Consider the following 20,312-nt stretch of genomic DNA (forward strand, 5'->3'; position numbering starts at 1 on the left):
TGTTTCTTAAACTATACCTACGCAGCTCCATGCCAGTCAGATGCTAATTTTGAAGTCTCAGACCATTATCCAGACTGCTACGTACCTGTGCAGGCCACTGCCGCGAACACCCAGCACTGGCCATAGCGAACAGGCTGACAGCTCAATTTATTCCATTGACGAAGGATGGTAATGCTTCCATTCCATGTTGTTGGAGACACTCCATCGGAATAATTGGGGCCCCATTTGCCCAGCAGAATCCCCTTATCATCATTGCAATTCACCTGTAAAGATGAAAGTATTTGTAAAGTATTACACAGCGACACAAACACAGAAACTGAACAATTAGTTGTGCAAGATACAGCTTTAGCGATTAAATGACATGCATGAGGTAGATGTGTAAGGTATCCAACAGTCTTGGCATAAAAGATGCACTATAGCTCTGATCAATTGCAACAGAATTAAGCAGAAGAGACCAACTCTCTTTTCACCTGGTTAGGATGGTCATATCTCACCAGTAAAAGTTCCTTTGAGAATAACCATTGTTGTTTACACAGAAAATAAATAAGAAATAATAGATACCTGGGAGTAATTGGGAGGCAAATTAACATCGGAAACCACAAGAACAAATTTTGAGTAATTCCTAACAGTCACCTGAACCTCAGGTCTCCACTTTACAACCAGACAGCCCGAATGGGATACCCAGACACTTCTAAAAAGTAAAATAGAAACTAAAAATCTGATTTTTAGAAGTTAATTCTTTTTCACACTCGCCCCTATGTCTTGTAATGTGATCCCACCTGTTTGTAAAGTTTTTAATAAATTCACAACAGTAAAGCAGCCACCAGGGCCCCAGAATTCCTCTCCTGCGTGCCTGAGAAATGTTCAATTCGCAGGCACAAGGGAGAGGGGAAAAAGGTGTGGAGACACGAGAATTCTCCTGCATCATTTTCCTTTTGGGCATTCATTTAGAGGAGTGCCTGAAGAAGCTGTCACCCGTAAATCTAAGCACAGTACATCTCGACTGTGCTGTAAATGCTGAACTGTGGCTCAGTGGGTAGCACACTTGCCTATGAGTCAAAAGGTTGTGGGTTCAAGTCCCACTCCAGGAACTTGATCACATAAATCTTGGCTGACACTCCAGTGCAGTGTTGAGGAAACACTTGACTGTTGGACTTGCCATCTTTTGGATGAGACGTTAAACTGAGGCCCCATCTGCTCTCTCAGGTAGATGTAAATAGATCCCGTGGCACTATTTCGAAGAAGAGCAGGGAAGTTATCCCCAGTATCCTGGTCTATATTCATTCTTCAATCATCATCACTGAAACAGATTATCTGGTCATTATCACATTGCTGTTTGTGAGAGTTTGCTGTGCAAAATTACTTCATTAGTTGTAAAGTGCTTTGAGATGTCTGGTGTTTGTGAAAGGTCTTATATAAATGCAAGTCTTTCTTTCTTTCCTTCTAATGTTCCATTGCAGTGGGGAGAGGAATCTCAAAGCCCAGAATTCAAGTTGTGAAACTGAGTTCTATAAATCTGGTCATCAGTGGGCAGACACCATGAAAGCTGTGGTAAAAGCCCAAATGGTTCACTAAAGTCATACAGGGACCCCTACCCAGTCCCACACTACATAGTTGACTCAATGCCCAGTTAGTCAATCCAGTAGCACTTTAAGAAGGCCCACCACTGTCTTTTCAGGGTAGCTAGGAATGGGCAATTATTGCAACCTCGCCAACAATGTCCACATCCCATGAGCAAATATAAACAAACTCAAGTGATGATCCTATCCCTTACCCTGAAATTTTACAGGGTTCTGCCGATATAACTGCAATGGGAGATCAGGATAACATCCAGGGAAATTGTGGAAATGGGTGGTTTACTGGTGATCCCACCAGAATTACATCTGGAGATGGGAGAGCTCCTTTGGAATTTCAGGGCTGGTAGTTCGCCTTGAACCCGTAGTTCAACTGATAACTTTGAAGCTACTCCTCCTGTCTAATTAATAATGTATTTTCTTTCAATTGTGTATCTGTAGGTTTCTTCAGTCTTGGTTCAGTTTTACCAACAGTACGCCGTGTGCATGCAAACTTTTGGCCCCTTTCCCATGTTATTTAGAGTGTGGTAATGTTCGCACATGTGAATTAACAATTTGTAGTTTATTTTGCAGGAAATGTCATGTGTTATTATATAGCTCCCCTAGTGGACTACTGCTCCACCTAGTGGACTACTGTGTAATGCAACTCCTAATGTAAATACAATACAAGTCACATGATGTGTTGGAGCCATCTTGTCGTGTGTGTTGTTAGTGATGTTGTAAAGAATATATCACATCATGTTCAATTCATATTAAAACAAATGAATCAGTAAACCCTTGCACTGCAGCAGGTATAACACAGTACTAATTCTTTCGTCAAACACAGTGATTCGGAGATATTGCTTAAGCGGGACTAGTTTAACATGACTCTGATCTAGCCCTTTTGGAGCTATGTCATTTGATAAGATGCTGCAACTATTTTACTATTAAATTCTTCAGTACCTCGAGGCCTCTCCAGAACAATTATGCTTGTTACAATTATTTTTCTATGGACATAATAAATAAAACCCTTGGAGCTGCCTCGCTCAGGAATTTTAAGGAAATACATGTTTCTAAATGTCTTTAAAACTTTGCTTACAGATATTGTCACAGCAAAATTGATACAAAGATAGAAGGAAGGGCAATGTGTGAGGAGGACATAAAGAGGCTGCAGGAGGACATAGACAGGCTAAGTGAGTGGGCAAGAATTTGGCAGATGGAGTATAATGTTGGAAAATGTGAGGTCATGCACTTTGGCAGAAAAAAATCAAACAGCAAGTTATTATTTAAATGGAGAAAGATTGCAAAGTGCTGCCGTACAGTGGGACCTGGGGGTACTTGTGCATTAAACACAAAAGGATAGTATGCAGGTACAGCAAGTGATCAGGAAGGCCAATGGAACCTTGACCTTTATTGCAAACAGGATGGAGTATAAAAGCAGGGAAGTCTTGCTACAGTTATACAGGGTATTGGTGAGGTCACACCTGGAATACTGTGTGCTGTTTTGGTTTCCATATTTACAAAAGGATATGCATGCTGTGGAGGCAGTTCAGAGAAGGTTCACTAGGTTGATCCCGGGGATGAGGGGGTTGACTTATGAGGAAAGGTTGAGTAGCTTGGGCCTCTACTCATTGGAATTCAGAAGCATGAGAGATGATCTTATAGAAACGTATAAGATTATGAGGGGGCTTGACAAGGTGGATGCAGAGAGGATGTTTCCACTGGTGGGGAAGACTAGAACTAGAGGGCATGCATGATCTTAGGATAAGGGGCCGCCCATTTAGATCTGAGATAAGGAGAAATTTCTTCTTTCAAAGGGTTGTGAATCTGTGGAATTTGCTGCCTCAGAGAGTTGTGGAAGCTGGACATTAATTAAATTTAAGACAGAAATAGACAGTTTCTTAAACAATAAGGGGATAAGGGGTTATGGGGAGCGGGCAGGGAAGTGGAGCTGAGTTCATGATCAGATCAGCCATGATCTTATTGAATGGCAGAGCAGGCTCGAGGGGCCTTATGGCCTACTCCTGCTCCTATTTCTTCTGTTCTTATGTTCTTTTGGTAGCTCCATTCTACCATGATGCATTTTTTTTTATTCCTCGAGGTATCTGTAAGCAAATGATATTCGACAGGAATCCCTATGAAATGCCATTAGTTAGAAAATTCATTTTTAGTATTCTGGAGATTTTCTCTCATAGCCCATTGCGTGCCTGCATGTAATTTAATGAAAGGAAAATCTGATGGGTTCTGTAAGGGGTATGCAATGCTCCCTGCCAGACTTTTCTCGGTGTTACATCCAGCCAATGCTTAATGGCCAAGCAGTAAAGACGTAAATGTACCCCCAAGACTTTTACCTTATTTTTCTTTCCTCTTTCCTCCGTATATCATACTGGGTATTCAAAGAAGTGGGTGGAATGGGTTATTTTTTAACCTGGACCAAAGAATATAGTTGTTGATAGATAGAAGCTTGCTACCAGAAATGGATAACATTCGGTGTGGTAAGGATAACTATCGGCTGCAAAGGACATCACTGTGCGGCACATAATGGTGGCCTGCATCAAGCTGCCTTGAGCATAGCAGAGAGATGCAAGACCGCAGTTATAAACCTACCTGTATGGGTTGAGAGAACCAACATCGGCATTTAGTTACATGCATTGATATCATTGCTGCCAGGTTTTAATACCAAATCAACCAAATAGCATTTACATGGATCTTGTCGAGCATACAGCACAGGAACTTTAAATAGGCCATTTCCTCCTTGATCTGTTTTATTCGGCAATATTACATTGAAATACCACCAAATTGATATGAACGACTTCCGGTTAATTTATTTCTGCTGTACTTTAGAACCCTATAAAAATTCTGACTACATATCAGGGAGGAAATTATCTCAAGACACAGGAAGTTTACAATAGTCACTTCACTCCAACCACAGGTCCCATGAAACAAAACAAACTTAATTTTAATAAACAGCACATGGGTGATGGTGGCTCTGCTTCTGAGATTATAGTTTTAGCCACTTGAGGCCTAAACCAGTAAGGATCCTAAAAACCTTAATTATGCTGGAAATCTGTCAATGTGGGCAGGCCTTGTGTGCTCCAATGCACAATGAAAAACCTTGCCCTGCTCCCAATGCAGTTTGATTAAAATCTGTATTTCTATGTTATTCATTGGACCACAAATCTAACCTGCCTGGTGAGAATGGGGTGGGTTCGGGGCAGGCGTCTATTTTTCTTTACTTCATCTATGGAGAGTAAAATCAAGCAGGGAGTAAAACTGATGTCGGACCCGCACCCCCTTCATTCACACCGGCGGGTGCGCGGGGGGGGGCGGGGGCAGGGGGGGGTGGGTGTGGCGAGGGGAGAGGGCGGGGGATTAGGTTAAAAATCGGGCTACAGTCTCGTAACACAATCCCCACAACAACACTGCGGGAGTTAACATTCAAACTGATGTTTGAACAAGATAAGCAATAAATATAAAATTGAGTAATAAGGAATGGCAAGTAAATATTACATAATAGCCCTGTATTACATAATCCTTTGGTTACACATGGATTGTACTGACAGGAAGCGAAGCAGAATTTTGCAGCAATTACTGCTGTGGTCAAATGGTTGAAAGAAATTTAGAAACATTTCATTCCTTAAAGAGTAGAGTGAGTAATGTTACATGCACATCTTGGCAGTCATTACTGACAATCAATCAACTGGCTTCACATTTTGTTTTGCCTATTTCAAAATAAAATAGACAAACAGGCTTTCAACCATAAGTGACAGTCACAGTAGCAGCAGGGATAAGAGAAGAATTTCAAATCTGTGTAATTATTTTAGATCATAGAATCATAGAAATTTACAGCACAAAAGGAAGCCATTCGGCCCATCATGTCTGTGTCGGCTGAAAAAGAGCTATCCAGCTTAATCCCACTTTCCAGCTCTTGGTCCATAGCCTGTAGGTTACGGCACTTCAAGTGCATATCCAAGTACTTTTTATGTGCGATGAGGGTTTCTGCCTCTACCACTCTTTCAATCAGTGAGTTCCAAAACCCCACCACCCTCTGGGTGAAAAATGTTCTCCTCAACTCAACTCTAATGCTTCTACCAATTACCAGATACTTGTAAGGGATACTGGATCACAACCTAGATATTAAAAAGGATGTTAATAAATGCAGTCACTTTCAGATTGCTTTATTTCATATTACACCTTGTTCATCTACCAAATCTGCAAGTACAGACTCAGCTCGTTCGTTACTGCACTCTCTGCCAGGTTTTACTGGTTACCATTACCGTTAACATAATCAATAAGACTCAATTGTTTCTAGACTTTCTTCAAACATTTTAAGATTTTAAGTTACCCTCTCCTCCAGGCCAGAAGATAGGAATGTGAGCTATTCCCAGGCCCCAGCTTTTCCGCTCAAGCCTGGCATGAAGAGGTGCTTCAGAGTGGTCTGAGCTGATGTTCCCTCCATTTATTCCCATAAGGATATTCACTTCTCTATTGCACTCCATCTGAGTTTGTGATTTCAGCCCATGGGCACCTAGGGACATGAACCCAAGTCTGCCCATTCTGAGATATGGCATCAGCACACCCAGCAGACCAACATCAGAGAAGGTGCCATCTGAAGGCGATGTTTGGGCATCAATAATCAATATTTTTTTAGTAATTCACTTATAACACCATCAGACCTTGCATATAAATTGCGTGCAGCTGTGTCCTTCTTATAGCTGTAACATTCTGAGCAGATCCACAAATCATTCCACTGCATGCCATAACCAACTTTGGCAAATTACTCTGGAATCTTATTCACTTTGAAATAATAGGCTCCCCTTGAGTCTTGTCTTTTTACACTTGTCTTTTGCATAAATGTAATTATAGTAATGAACTTTTGAATGTCTTACCAAATTAAGATAACTGGGACAACTGTCAAGTCCATCCAACGATCATTTATTTGATAAAAGCGGACGCACATAAATAGAGAACGGTTAATTTTCTCCCTTCGGAGTTAATTAAATTACTAATAGTAGTAGCAGGCATTAGGTTTCAGTGCTTACCATAGCTGTCACAATCCTGCTGATATAAACAGGATCATGCCTTTGAGAATAGTCCTCATCCTGATTTTGCAGGCAGTTCAGGCTATTATCTAACAGCTCCAGGCAAATATCCACAATACCATCTTCAAACTGAAAGCAAAAATCAATAATAAAATGTAAAGCATCCATCTATTTCAAACTTCAAACTGAAGTTTTCCACAGTCAGTAGCTGACAGACACACACCCAATTTAAACTTAGATTCCAGTGTGTGAAATCTTAGTCTAGCAATCTGTTGGGGGAGAAAGCAACTGTTTGGGAGTTTTTCTTTCATGAGCCTTTGTGCCAGTTATCTTTATTTTTGTTATTGTCCCAAGCTCCCTTTAATGGCACCAGGGGGTTTGCCAATAGGGACACTGAAGATAACATGTTTGGAAGAAGAGTAGGGTCTGCAGAGAGATTCCAGGTGGATCAGGTTGCACAAGAGGTGCTTCATGGCCTTATGCCCGGTCCCACACACACCAGTGTATTTTGGCAGTCGTTGTACTGGTCGGTACTTCTCTTTCCAGAGGAGACTGTTGCGATCTGAATGCCTGATTAACCATTTATGCTGCAAGGTTCTTTAGAAGCCCCTTAATTACAGCATTTTACCTAAATTGCAACAAAGACTATACTTCATTGGCTGCGAAGTGCTTCTGGACTTCTTGAGGATGTGAAAGATGCTGTATAAAGTTCTTTCTTTTGTCATACTTTTCATGGTACTGCACAGAAGAAAGCATGCCAGGGTGATCAGGAACCAGCGTTGCCTGTTTCTTTGCAAGATGCTTCAGGCTCTGGCAAACCTACCTGGGAATAACTAGGCAAACCTGCCTTCTCGGGGTCTGGGTCAGCAGATGGGCAGTGCCACCTGCTGCAAGGACACCTGTGACTACCACGCAACACAGAGTTTGCACGTGCCCAAGGACGGCAATGGTCAGCTGTGGCCTGAAACTGGTTTACGGCCCCTTGCTGGGGTGATGCTGTAGAGGGGTACGGAGGAAAACCTCCTCGCAAGCATTTCATGCCGCACTTCTTTGACTTCAGCAACCAACAGAGAGGGAGGTCGGGCACTGGGCTGCTCCATCACTTGTTTGCAGCCTGCAATGGCTGTTAATGTATTGGGATGCCTTTTACTTCCCTCCCAGAAATCTTCTGAATTTTTGCTCCCCCTCAGTATGCTGCTCTTTAATTATTACTCGGCCCTTTAAATATCACTTGTACACAATTTTCTTCTCTGAAAATGGTATCATCCCCAGACCCATTGTGAATAATTATTCAAATAAGCATAGACTGGGAGAATCAAGCATTACTTGCACTTGAGACTTTGCCAGGTTTTAAAACAATGCAAAGCAAATTAGTACCAACTTGCCCCTGGAGATTAAATTCAACCCCTTGTACTTTTTTGTACAGCTTATTTAAATCATTATCCAAGCCAAAAATTTCTTAGGAACATAGGAACAGGAGTAGGCCATTCAGCCCCTCGAACCTGTTCCACCATTCAATTAGATAATGACTGATCTGTACCTCAACTCCATTTACTCACCTTTGTCCCATATCCCTTAATACCCTTATTCAACAAAAATCTATCGATCTCAGATCTTAGCAACTTAGCTGCATTTTCTTTATGTTTCAAATATGCTACAGTTAAAGCCCATAATGCAAGACTCCACCAAGACGTAAAAGAATAGGGGAGAGCTCTAGGTAAATTAAGATGTAATGGTTAGGTGCATGTGGTTTATGAGGTACCACCAGTACACATTTGGCACATAAATAAGCAAAGTATCATAGAATGATAGAAATTTACAGCGTAGAAGGAGGCTATTCTGCCCATCGTGCCTGTGCCGGCTCTTTGAAAGAGAGATCCAATTAGTCGCATTCCCCTGCTCTTTCCTCATAGCCCAAATTTTCTCTCATTCAAGTATTTATCCAATTCCCTTTCGAGAGTTATTATTTAGTCTGTTTCCACCGCCCTTTCAGCCAGTGCATTCCAGATCATAACAACTCGCTGTGTAAACAAATCTCCTCATCTGACTTCTGGCTCTTTTGCCAATTACCTTAAATCTGCCTCCTCTGGTTACTGACCCTTCTGCCAGAGGAAACAGTTTTTCCTTATTCACCCTATCAAAATCTTTCATGATTTTGAATGCCTCTATCAAATCTCCCTTTAACCTTCCCAACAGCACTGTGGCTTGAACATATAATGAGGGTAATAAAAAAGTGCAACGGCCCACAACAAACGCAGAATTGGTAAGTTGTTACATTTATATGTCTGTGTGTCCACTCTTTGTGCTTCCCAGTTATCTTTTTCACTGAAGCTGACAAAAAATGTTTTAAATTCTTCAGTACCTGCCCAAAGTTCCAAGCAATGGCTGAAATGAATTTCCTCGAACCCCGATAGATCAAGCCCTGATCATTCAGTACATATTCCTTGCGTTGATTCTCAACGTCTAGGAAGACAGCATCGGCTGAAATTTGAAAAAAATCACAACGAGGTTAGCTACCCTACAAACATCTGCACATGCGGTTACTGTAATTTGTGTCTGTAGAGCATGAATGTGAGGCAGATAGAAAGATCAGTCGCCTTACTGAGGTGTGTACTGTATAACAGTCAGTACAATTCAATATGTCTCAAACCTCCATTATAAATAGTACATGTGAATCAATCCTGTGAAGGATGTCTTGGGGAAAAGGACTTGGAGGATTTACTGTGCAAATGTTCCAAGCAGCTGACAATATTACAACAACTGTTGACAACATTATAGTTACAGCTGCTGCCAATATTACTGAAATAGCTTGGCTTAATAACAGTGCTGACTGATGTTAGTCAAACACCCTCACTCCATTGGGCTCAGGGATGCTTCCTAGCTAAGGGAATTAGGGGTTCTAATCAGTTGGCACACTGCCCTTTCTTTCAATGGCCTTGATTTGAATCCAGCAGAGACTGGTGGAATATAAATATCCTCTCTCTGTTGGCTGCAAGGATACTAAGCAAAATAACCTGAAGCAAGCTCAACTCAACTCCTAGCACTGCCCTTAACACAAAGCTGCTCATAATTCTTCACACATTGAGAATCTCAAATTCAAAGCATGCCTCGTGTTGGGAAATGAAAAGAAAAAACTCAGACCGGTATAGTACAGAGCTCTCTTCTGAGTTTGCATTTGAGGTATGGTATTGTGGCAGAGCAGGTGGAATTTAACTCTGCATCTGGGGCATGGCACTATTGACCCTAGATGTACTTTATAGCAACACGGGATACTTAAAGAATGAAGAAAAATGTTCTATTCTCCATGCTGCCATTATTTATCTCAATGGACACCATAAATAAACTCTCAAATATGAAGAATCAAATACAGAGGACAAAATGTAAAGATTAATCATATAATTGTTCAAAACTGTTTAAAAAAAACTGTTTAACCATGAAACTCCCTCTCAGTGAAATTCGACACATATGAATTAACAGACTTTTCCTATTTGTTCTCAGGATGCAGGCAAAGCTGGCAATGTCTTATTTACTGCACATCCTTTGTTGCTTTGTCTTCGAGACAGTTATACTATCACACACCTCTGGTTTCACTACAGAAACTTTTAAATAGTATTGTACCTGGGCACCATGGATTGAAGAGCAGGATGAATTGTCCGAGGTAAAACATCGTCGATTGACTCTGTGTTGTGCACAACAGTTTTAAGGTGTAGCGCCCGATCTTGGCATTGGCGGGTGAGCATATGGACAAGGATAGTTCGCTTCCACCATTGCGCACAATGGTGGCATTCCATTTATTTTCATCCAGTGAATTTGACAGCGGAAACTGGACTTTAGTTCCAGATGTTTCTAAAGGTGCCAAACCTGAAAGTAGACAGAATTTTATTTTCAGGAAATGAATTAGCCTATCAGCACAAATTATATTACAGAGTGTCATCAAGTAGCTATTCAAAAGGAATGTGCTACATGTTCAAAAGTGACCTAACCCTTTCACCAGCTAATAATTGCCACCTTTAAATATAGTTCACTATTGCCTTTCAAGTAAATTATCATTGTCCTGCAATTGCATATAAATCTTACTTTTTTTCCTTTCCAATATAATACATATTTTCTCCCTATTCTTTTGGAGATTGTGCTATATGTTTCAATCAGTCCCTAGACAAGAGAGCAGGCAGGTTATTAGCTCCCAGGCGTTGACTCTTCAGCAACCGCTGAGAAGTGCATGCTGGTGAATTGCAATGGCATAATTCACTTACCAACTCCCTTCCCTCCATGTGAGAAAACATCCCACTTCTAATCAATGTCTCTTCCAGCAATTTAGCCATGCCCAGTTGTTTATAATGTGAGAAATCATGGCCATGTACCTATTAAATATGATATGTTGTGGCCATCCCAAACTTCTTTTAACTTGTTCACGTTTTGTCTCTACCTGCAGCAGCCACTGACTATCATGTCATCTCACTTATCAAAGCAGGCAGAATGTGTTGTGTATAGAAGAACTCCACGATGCTGAGTACTGTGAGCTAAATTTAGTGTAACCTTAGTCTTCTTTATTACAACTCCAGAGTGCCTAAACAACATGGCAGCCAACCTTTTATACTGGCCCTGCACGTGTGTGCAGGTGACTGTTAGGACTCCAAGAGTCGCGTCCTCTGGTGGCAAGCATTACATAGTTACATACATAACATCACTCCAGCCCCCAAAAAGTCTTCGGTACAAGTTATTTACAAGTTGAGGCGATCCGGAGCCCTTCGCTCCCTGGTTGATCATCTAAGTTCAAACCCTGGCGTGTGTGAGTTGGCCGGACCATTGCTGCACTGCACCGCGGCTGATCTGGCCGGATTGTCAGGAACGGTGGGTTCATCCTTGTGATTAACAGCGAAGTCGATTGCTGGTTGGGTGTGTGTTGTTGGATCATCGATGGTGATGTCCTTTTCAAGTTGTTCCTGGTTGTCAGCAAATCGCAATCTGGTCTGATCTAAATGCTTTCTGCATGTTTGGCCATTTAACAGTTTGATTATAAACACCCTATTGCCTTCTTTGTCCAAAACAGTGCCAGCAACCCATTTTGGACCATGACCGTAATTCAGGACAAGCACAGGGTCGTTAACATCAATGTCACGTGAAACAGCCGTGCGATCGTGGTACAAATTCTGCCGGTGTCGCCGGGTTTCCACGTGATCATTAAGATCTGGGTCGACTAGAGATAGCGAGGTTTTGAGGGCTCTCTTCATTAACAATTCTGCTGGGGGAACTCCGGTGAGCTAGTGGGGTTACGTCCAGTAACTGAGCAGAATGCAAGACAAGCGGGTCTGCAGGGAGCCGTCCGACACGCGTTTCATGCTCTGCTTGATTGTTTGGACTGCCCGCTCCGCTTGACCGTTAGAAGCGGGGTTAAACGGAGCAGACCTGACATGCTTGATGCCATTGCGGGTCATAAACTCGTTGAATTCCGAGCTGGTGAAACACAGTCCATTGTCACTGACAAGGACGCCGGGCAAGCCATGGGTGGCGAACATGGCCCGGAGGCTTTCAATGGTGGCTGTGGACATGTTGGATGACATGATTACGCATTCAATCCATTTGGAGTAAGCGTCCACAACTACTAAAAACATCTTTCCTAGAAAGGGCCCAGCAAAATCTACTTGGATCCTGGACCACGGTTTGGAGGGCCATGACCACAGACTCAGTAGAGCCTCCCTTGGTGCATTGCTCAGTTGCGAGCAAGTGTTGCACTGATGCACGCATGACTCCAAGTCCGAGTCAATGCCACAAAACATGTGACCTGGCAATTGCCTTCATCATGACAATGCCTGGGTGGGTACTGTGTAGGTCGCATATAAACATTTCCCTGCCTTTTTTTGGCAAAACCACGAGACAATCCAACTGGATAGACATTTCATCTTTGCGTCAGTGAAACAGCTTAATTTCATCTTGCATTTCCCCAGGAACGGCCGACCAGTCCCCAGTTAGGATCCAACTCTTTACTAATGCTAGCACAGGATCCTGGCTGGTCCAGGTCCTGATCTGGCGAGCTGTGACGGGTGACCCCTCGCTCTCAAAAGCATCCATGACCAGAAGCAAGTCTGCGGGCTGCGCCATTTCAACCCCTGTGGTAAATAATGGTAGCCGGCTGAGAGCATCGGTACAGTTTTCAGTGCCTGGTCTGTGGCAGATAAAATAGTCATAAGCGGATAATGTTAGCGCACATCTCTGGATGCGGGACGAAGCATTGGTATTTATATCTTTGCTCTCTGAAAACAGCAAAATGAGCGGCTTGTGGTCAGTTTCAAGCTCAAACCGAAGTCCAAATAGGTATTGGTGCATTTTCTTAACCCCGTATACACATGCTAATGCCTCTTTCTCGACCATATTATACGCTCTCTCAGCCTTAGACAGACTTCTAGACACGTATGCAACTGGTTGGAGGTTGCCCGATACGTTGGCTTGCTGTACCACACAGCCGACTCCGTACGATGAGGCATCACAAACTAGCACTAAACGTTTACATGGGTCATAGTGTACAAGTAACTTATTTAAACATAGTAGGTTCCTGGCATTCTCAAAGGCTGTGTCTTGAGATTTTCCCCAAACCCAGTTGTCACCCTCATGTAGCAACATGTACAAAGGCTCTAACAACGTGCTCAACCCGAGTAGAAAGTTACCGAAATAGTTGAGGAGTCCCAGGAACTAATGCAGCTCCGTCACATTCTGTGATCTGGGTGAATTCTTGATGGCCTCTGTCTTTGAGTCCGTGGGCCTGATGCCATCTGCTGCGATCTTTCTCCCCAAAAATTCGACTTCTGGCACCAAAAAAACACATTTGGAGCGTTGCAGCCTGAGTTCCACTCTGTCGAGGTGAGTTAGAACCTCTTCCAGGTTGTGTAGATGTTTGATGCTATCACGTTCAGTGATCAGGATGTCGTCTTGAAACACAACGGTGCGCGGAACAGATTTCAGTAAATTCTCCAAGTTTCTCTGGAAAATGGCTGCAGCCGAGCGAATCCCGAAAGGGCACCTGTGGTATATAAACAGACCTTTGTGTGTGTTGATGCACGTCAGTCTTTTCGAAGATTCAGCCAGCTCCTGTGTCATATAGGCGAAGGTTAGGTCCAACTTGGTGAACGACTTCCCACCTGCTAACGTTGCGAACAGGTCATCCGCCTTGATCCTGTCGTGAGACTCAGTTAATCGTTACCTTGTAGTCTCCGCAGATTCTGACCGTGCCATCGCTTTTCAACACCGGAACAATTGGACTGGCCCACTCGGTGAACTCGACTGGCGATATGATTCCTTCACGTTGTCCAGTTCGATCTCAACTTTATTCCTCATCGTGTACGGAACAGCCCGAGCCTTGTGATGGACAGGCCATGCATCAGGGCCTGATGGATCTGTACCTTGGCGCCTGTGAAGTTGCCGATGCCTGGTTCGAATAGCGAGGGAAACTTGCTCAGCACTTGAGCACACAAGGCGTCATAGAAACATAGAAACATAGAAAATAAGTGCAGGAGTAGACCATTCTGCCCTTCGAGCCTGCACCACCATTCAATATGACCATGGCTGATCATGTAACTTCAGTACCCCATTCCTGCTTTCTCTCCATACCCCTTGATCCTTTTAGCCATAAGGGCCACATCTAACTCCCTTTTGAATATATCTAATGAACTGGCCTCAATAACTTTGTGGTAAAGAATTCCACAGGTTCACAATTCTCTGAGTGAAGAAGTTTCTCCTCATCTCAGTCCTAAATGGCTTACCCCTTATCCTTAGACTGTGACCCATGGTTCTGGACTTCTCCAACATCGAGAACATTCTTCCTGCATCTAATCTGTCTAATCCCATCAGAATGTTATATGTTTCTATGAGATCACCTCTCATTCTTCTAAATTCCAGTGAATATAAGTCTAGTCGATCCAGTCTTTCTTCATATGTCAGTCCTGCCATCCCAGGAATAAGTCTGGTGAACCTTCGCTGCACTCCCTCAATAGCAAGAATCCCCTTCCTCAGATTAGGAGACCAAAACTGTGCACAATATTCAAGGTGTGGCCTCATCAAGGCCCTGTACAATTTCAGTAAGACCTCCCTGCTCCTATACTCAAACCCTCTCGCTATGAAGGCCAACATGCCATTTGCCTTCTTCACCGCCTGCTGTACCTGCATGCCAACTTTCAATGACTGATGTACCATGACACCCAGGTCTCATTGCACCTCCCCTTTTCCTAATCTGTCACCATTCAGATAATATTCTGCCTTCCTGTTTTTGCCACCAAAGTGGATAACCTTACATTTATCTACATTATACTGCATCTGCCATGCATTTGCCCACTCACCTAACCTGTCCAAGTCACCCTGCAGCCTCTTAGCATCCTCCTCACAGCTCAGATTGCCACCCAGCTTAGTGTCATCTGCAAACTTGGAGCTATTACATTCAATACCTTTGTCTAAATCATTAAGGTATATTGTAAATAGCTGGGGTCCCAGCACTGAACCTTGCGGTACGCCACTAGTCACTGCCTGCCATTCTGAAAAGGACCCGTTTATTCCTACTCTTTGCTTCCTGTCAGCCAACCTGTTCTCTATCCACGTCAATACATTACCCCCAATGCTTTAATTTTGCACACTAATCTCTTGTGTGGGACCTTGTCAAAAGCCTTTTGAAAGTCCAAATACACCACATCCACTGGTTCTCCCTTGTCCACTCTACTAGTTACATCCTCAAAAAATTCTAAAAGATCTTTCAACCATGATTTCCCTTTCATAAATCCATGCTGACTTGGACCGATCCTGTCACTGCTTTCCAAATGTGCTGCTATTACATCTTTAATAATTTATTCCAACATTTTCCCCACTACCGATGTCAGGCTAACCAATCTATAATTCCCATTTTCTCTCTCCCTCCTTTTTTAAAAAGTGGGGTTACATTAGTTACCCTCTAATCCATAGCAACTGATCCAGAGTCTATAGAATGTTAGAAAATGACCATCAATGCATCCACTATTTCTAGGGCCATTTCCTCAAGTACTCTGGGATGCAGACTATCAGGCCCTGGGGATTTATTGGCCTTCAATCCCATCAATTTCCCTAACACAATTTCATGACTAATAAGGATTTCCTTCAGTTCCTTCTTCTCGCTAGACCGTCAGTCCCCTAGTATTTCCGGAAGGTTATTTGTGTCTTCCTTAGTGAAGACAGAACCAAAGTATTTGTTCAATTGGTCTGCCATCTCTTTGTTCCCCATTATAAATTCACCTGATTCTGACTGCAGTGGACCTACATTTGTCTTCATTAATCTTTTTCTCTTCACATATCTATAGAAGCTTTTGCAGTCAGTTTTTATGTTCCCTGCAAGCTTACTCTCATACTCACTTTTCCCCCTCCTAATTAAAACTTTTGTCCTCCTTTACTGAATTCTAAATTTCTTGCAGTCCTCAGGTTTGCTGCTTTTTCTGGCCAATTTATATGTCTCTTCCTTGGATTGAACACTATACCTAATTTCCCTTGTTAGCCACGGTTGAGCCACCGTCCCCGTTTTATTTTTACACCAGACCGGGATGTACATCCACTGAAGATAGTGCTTTGATGTTGTTCCAATTCCATCTAATCTTTTCTAACCAGCTTCTGCCGAACAGCGTTGGGCCATTGCTTGGAACAATCCACAATGATAGGTCATGCACAGCTCTATCATACGATACCCTCGCTGCCGCACTTCCAATGACTGGTGTGAGCTGTTTGATGTAGGTACGCAGCTTCGCATTAAACAGGCTCAGTTTGGGCCTTTGTGCTTTATTGCCCCACAGTTTCTCGAAAGCCTTCATTCCTGACTGACTCGCACCTGTTTCCAACTCCATGGATACTGGAACTCCATTTAATTTGACTTTCAGCATTATAGGAGGGCTCTTGGTGGTGAAGGTATGTACCCCATACATTTCTTCCTCGGGTTGAGTTGCCTGTGCTGTGTGATCCGCGCCAGATCGATCATCCTCTGCCACGTGGTATTTCGCAGCACGTTTGCACATTCGCTCGAGGTGCCCCATCGTTGCACAGTCTTTGCACACGTAGTGCTTGAATCGACATTGATGGGCCCAATGATTACCCCCGCAGTACCAACACAGTGCTAATGGATTCACATTCACCCCCGATGGCGGACTCTGAGTCATCACAGGTGTTGGCCCTGCCATATGCAGTTTTGCCTGCTAGCGACATCATTTTATGCACAGTACTTGCTGGTGAGCTTCGATGTTGATAAGATATCTGTTTGGTGTGATCGGCCGTGGACATGCATGCCTGGACGATCGCAATGTACCTGCTCAGGTCTAGGGTTTCAGCAGCCAGCAGCTTTCAAAGAATGATCTCATGGCTGATGCCCAGCACAAAAAAAATCCCACAGCATTTGCCCCAGCGCAGCTCCAAAATCGCAAGGTCCTGCAAGGCATCTCAGGTCGGTGACATAACCCACCATGTCCTGGCCCCCGGAGCGATGGTGCGTGTAAAAACGAAATCTGGCTATGAGGATATTCTCCTTCGGCTTGAGGTGGTCCCAAACCAGCATGCACAACTGTGTATATGCCTTCTCCGTTGGTTTTGTTGGTGCAATCAGATTCTTGATGAAGCCGTATATTTTAGGCCCACAGACGGTGAGGAGAACCGCCCTGTGCTTGGCCGCGTTAGTGTTTCCTTCCAGCTCATTGGCCACAAAGTACTGGTTGAGACGCTCAATGAAGGCTTCCCAATCATCACCCTCTATGAATCTCTCTAATATTCCAACAGCAGCCATGGTTGTGTGAAGGTTCGTTTTCTGTTACTCATCGCCAATTGTTGTGACTAGAAAAACTCCACGAGGCTGTGTACTGTGAGTTAAACTTAGTGTGACCTTAGTCTTCCTTATTACAACTCCAGAGTGCCTAAACAACATGACAGCCAACCTGTTATACTGGCCCTGCACATGTGTGCAAGTGACCTTTAGGACTCCAACAATTGTGCCCTCTGGTGGCAAGTATTACATAGTTACATACATAACAGAATAAACCACTGGACTAGTTATTGTTGATCATGCAGGTACTTATAAAAGGCTTTGGCTCAGTCCTGCCTTCAAGTCAAAAAGTCGTGGCTTCAAGCCCCAATCTAGAGACTTAAGCGTATAATCTGAGGGGAGTGCTGCGCTTTCGGCGGTGCCATCTTTCAGATTTAGAACTGAGGCTCCCTCTGCCCTCTCAGGTGGATGTAAAAGACCATAAGGTAGATAAGCATGAGGCAAATATCTGCTGTAAGGATATCACCAGCAAGGAAACAAAACTGACCAAAGGTGAATGATGCTAAATTCAATGTAAAGAAAATAAATTGCTATATTTCTGGAGTCTGTACAAACCAGCACACTTTGTGAAATATTCAAAAGCAGGATAAGTTCTTGGGCTTTACATTATGTTGGTAAACAATCAACACACTTGTAATGCATGGCAGAATCTGTAATACAACAACAACATGCATTTATATAGCACCTTTAATATAGTAAAACATCCCAAGGTGCTTCACAGGAGCAGTAGCGGCTGTTTTTTTTAAAGATGGTCATGATCACTGTATCTCTGAGATCTCCCAGCATTCTCTCCTCCCTCCAAATGAGAGAAGAGGTCATGTATTCACACCAACAGTGCCCCTCCGCCATACTTCAGTACATCAGTGAGGATTCCATCCGTTCCCATAGCCTTGTTGTGATTCCGTGGTGCTATTTGAATTAATGCAGGAGGCTTTCCTAGTGGCCTGTTAAAATCTTCTGCCCATCATCACCAGCAATAGTAGATGAGCTGGTCATTCGTGTCATTGCTGTTTGTGAGAATTTCAGTGGGCAAAATGGCTGTTGCTTTTGCCCACTAATTGTCCCCGCAGTACAAATCAATTCATTGTATGTGCGACAGTTACAGACATTTTGCAGAGACCAGATACGGTGCGTTATTAATGCCAGTTTTTTTTGTTCCTTCCTTTGGCTCAATGGGCTGAATGACTTCCTTCTGCTGTACTGTTCTATGGTTCTATGATTTCTCCCTGGCTACATCAAATTCTGAATTGAACACTGACACATTTTAACCTAATCCCTATCGCATGTTGAGGAAGTGTCCAGTTCGTCAGGTTGTCATCTTAAACATATAAATGAACAAGATGAAGCAAGCTGCCTGTATCAAGCTTCAAACAAGCTCATCCTAAATATGATTGACTGGATTCTGGTCCCAGAGCCACGTATCAGTCTGGGAGGCAGGGGTGGCCTTCAGCTGATGCTCACAGCTCAATAACCCCTTAAATACCTTTTCAAAAAAATTAAACTCAATTCCTGATTTTTTGTTGTTGCTGTTGTCTTCATCTCTTTTAACATGTTAAATTAACATGTGGGCTGAAATTGCCCCTCTCCTTAAGGCCGGTTACCACCGCAAATCGGTGGCCACGCTGCAAAATGGAGTGGCCACCGACTTTTGGTGGAATAGCTGCTGCTAGCCCAATTACCCTCCCAAGTTTTCCCAGCGGTGCCCCAATCTCCCCCCATATCGCTCCGCTGTTGCCGATCCGCGGTCTGCGCATCATCACCGTGCAGGTTATGTATGTAATAACTCGACAAACTGAATACTGTAAACTAACACAGGTACGAACCTGGCTCTGGTTTAATAGGGCCCAAAGTGAATACATTACATGATGACTTGCCTTTTATACCTGGGCCGCACACATGTGCGTACAGCCCAATGACATCCGACAGTCGCGCCACCTGGTGGCTAGTAACCCCAAGCATACATACATGACAGTGCACATCGCCGATCTAACTCCTCAATGGCAACATTCCCCTCGGAAAATCTTCAGCCCGCCTGGCGGTGCCAAAACAAGATTTCACCCAGTGGTCCAGTGAGGCTGTGGCCTTCTGCAGTAGCAGTGTGGCTTCCCTTAAAGGGGAAGGCCTACTGCTGCTGCCACCATGGGTTTTTTTGTCAACCAACTGCCATGTCGGTCCGACAAATATGCCCCCGGGTTTGGCCAGGCCGCCAACAGGCCTCTGGCCCGGCCAAATCCCTCCCTGGTGGCCCAGTGGCCCAGTGGCCCGAAGTTTTAAAAGTACAGAGGCTCTCCCTTTTAAGTGAAGGGGAGAGCCATGGTGACACCATAGCGGCAGTGAATACGCACCGCACCCAACTTCTGCCCCTCAGTTGCAGTCACCGCCATGTTTTTGCCCCTCAGGTGTTGTCCCCACCCCCATTATGACCAACTTCCGGATCAAAACAAAAAAAACTAAAGAGCCAAATGTCGTGCAAGAGGCGACCTGACCGCAGCTGCGGTAAAAAACATCGCAACGGGGTGGGAGCGCCTCATTCCGGGTGTGGGGCAATTTCTAACTCAAGCAGCTGAATGACAAACCAACCAATGGTGTGACACGAACAAACTGTTTACATCGCAGGGTGCGTGCAGTTTATTTTAATTCCAACCACTGACTCACAAAGCATTGACCACTGTTTATACCATTCAAACAAGTCTGTGTTTCAGGGCACAAGTCAGGCAGTCCAAATTGAACAGAGTAGTTATGAAAAAATAATCAATTCCAAATTGCTTTCTTTGCCTTTTTGTTGAGGCTCATTTCAAAAGAAAATATTTCTTTCTTTCGAGCCTCTGAAAGGGTTCCCTTGATGATGTGTATTCTCCATGTTCTGGTGCAGGTTCTTCATGTTCTGATGTGTGTGATAGGGCTTTACAT

The 20,312-nt window shown here is 43.6% G+C and overlaps 1 protein-coding gene across 1 annotated transcript in view; it reads right to left on the reverse strand.

Moving 5' to 3' along the window:
- Window positions 1–20,312, reverse strand: part of LOC139277516 (protein-glutamine gamma-glutamyltransferase 2-like) — a 107,957-nt gene that overhangs the window by 63,852 nt on the left and 23,793 nt on the right. Inside the window, exons 3-6 of the mRNA XM_070896063.1 lie at window positions 10,214–10,456; window positions 8,958–9,076; window positions 6,596–6,724; window positions 86–263 (exon numbers count right to left, since the gene is read on the reverse strand). Of these exons, the coding sequence (XP_070752164.1) occupies window positions 86–263; window positions 6,596–6,724; window positions 8,958–9,076; window positions 10,214–10,456 (669 nt within the window). The remainder of the gene's footprint in view (window positions 1–85; window positions 264–6,595; window positions 6,725–8,957; window positions 9,077–10,213; window positions 10,457–20,312) is intronic.

Source organism: Pristiophorus japonicus, chromosome 12 (assembly GCF_044704955.1).
Source record: "Pristiophorus japonicus isolate sPriJap1 chromosome 12, sPriJap1.hap1, whole genome shotgun sequence".
NCBI classification, from domain to species: domain Eukaryota; kingdom Metazoa; phylum Chordata; class Chondrichthyes; family Pristiophoridae; genus Pristiophorus; species Pristiophorus japonicus.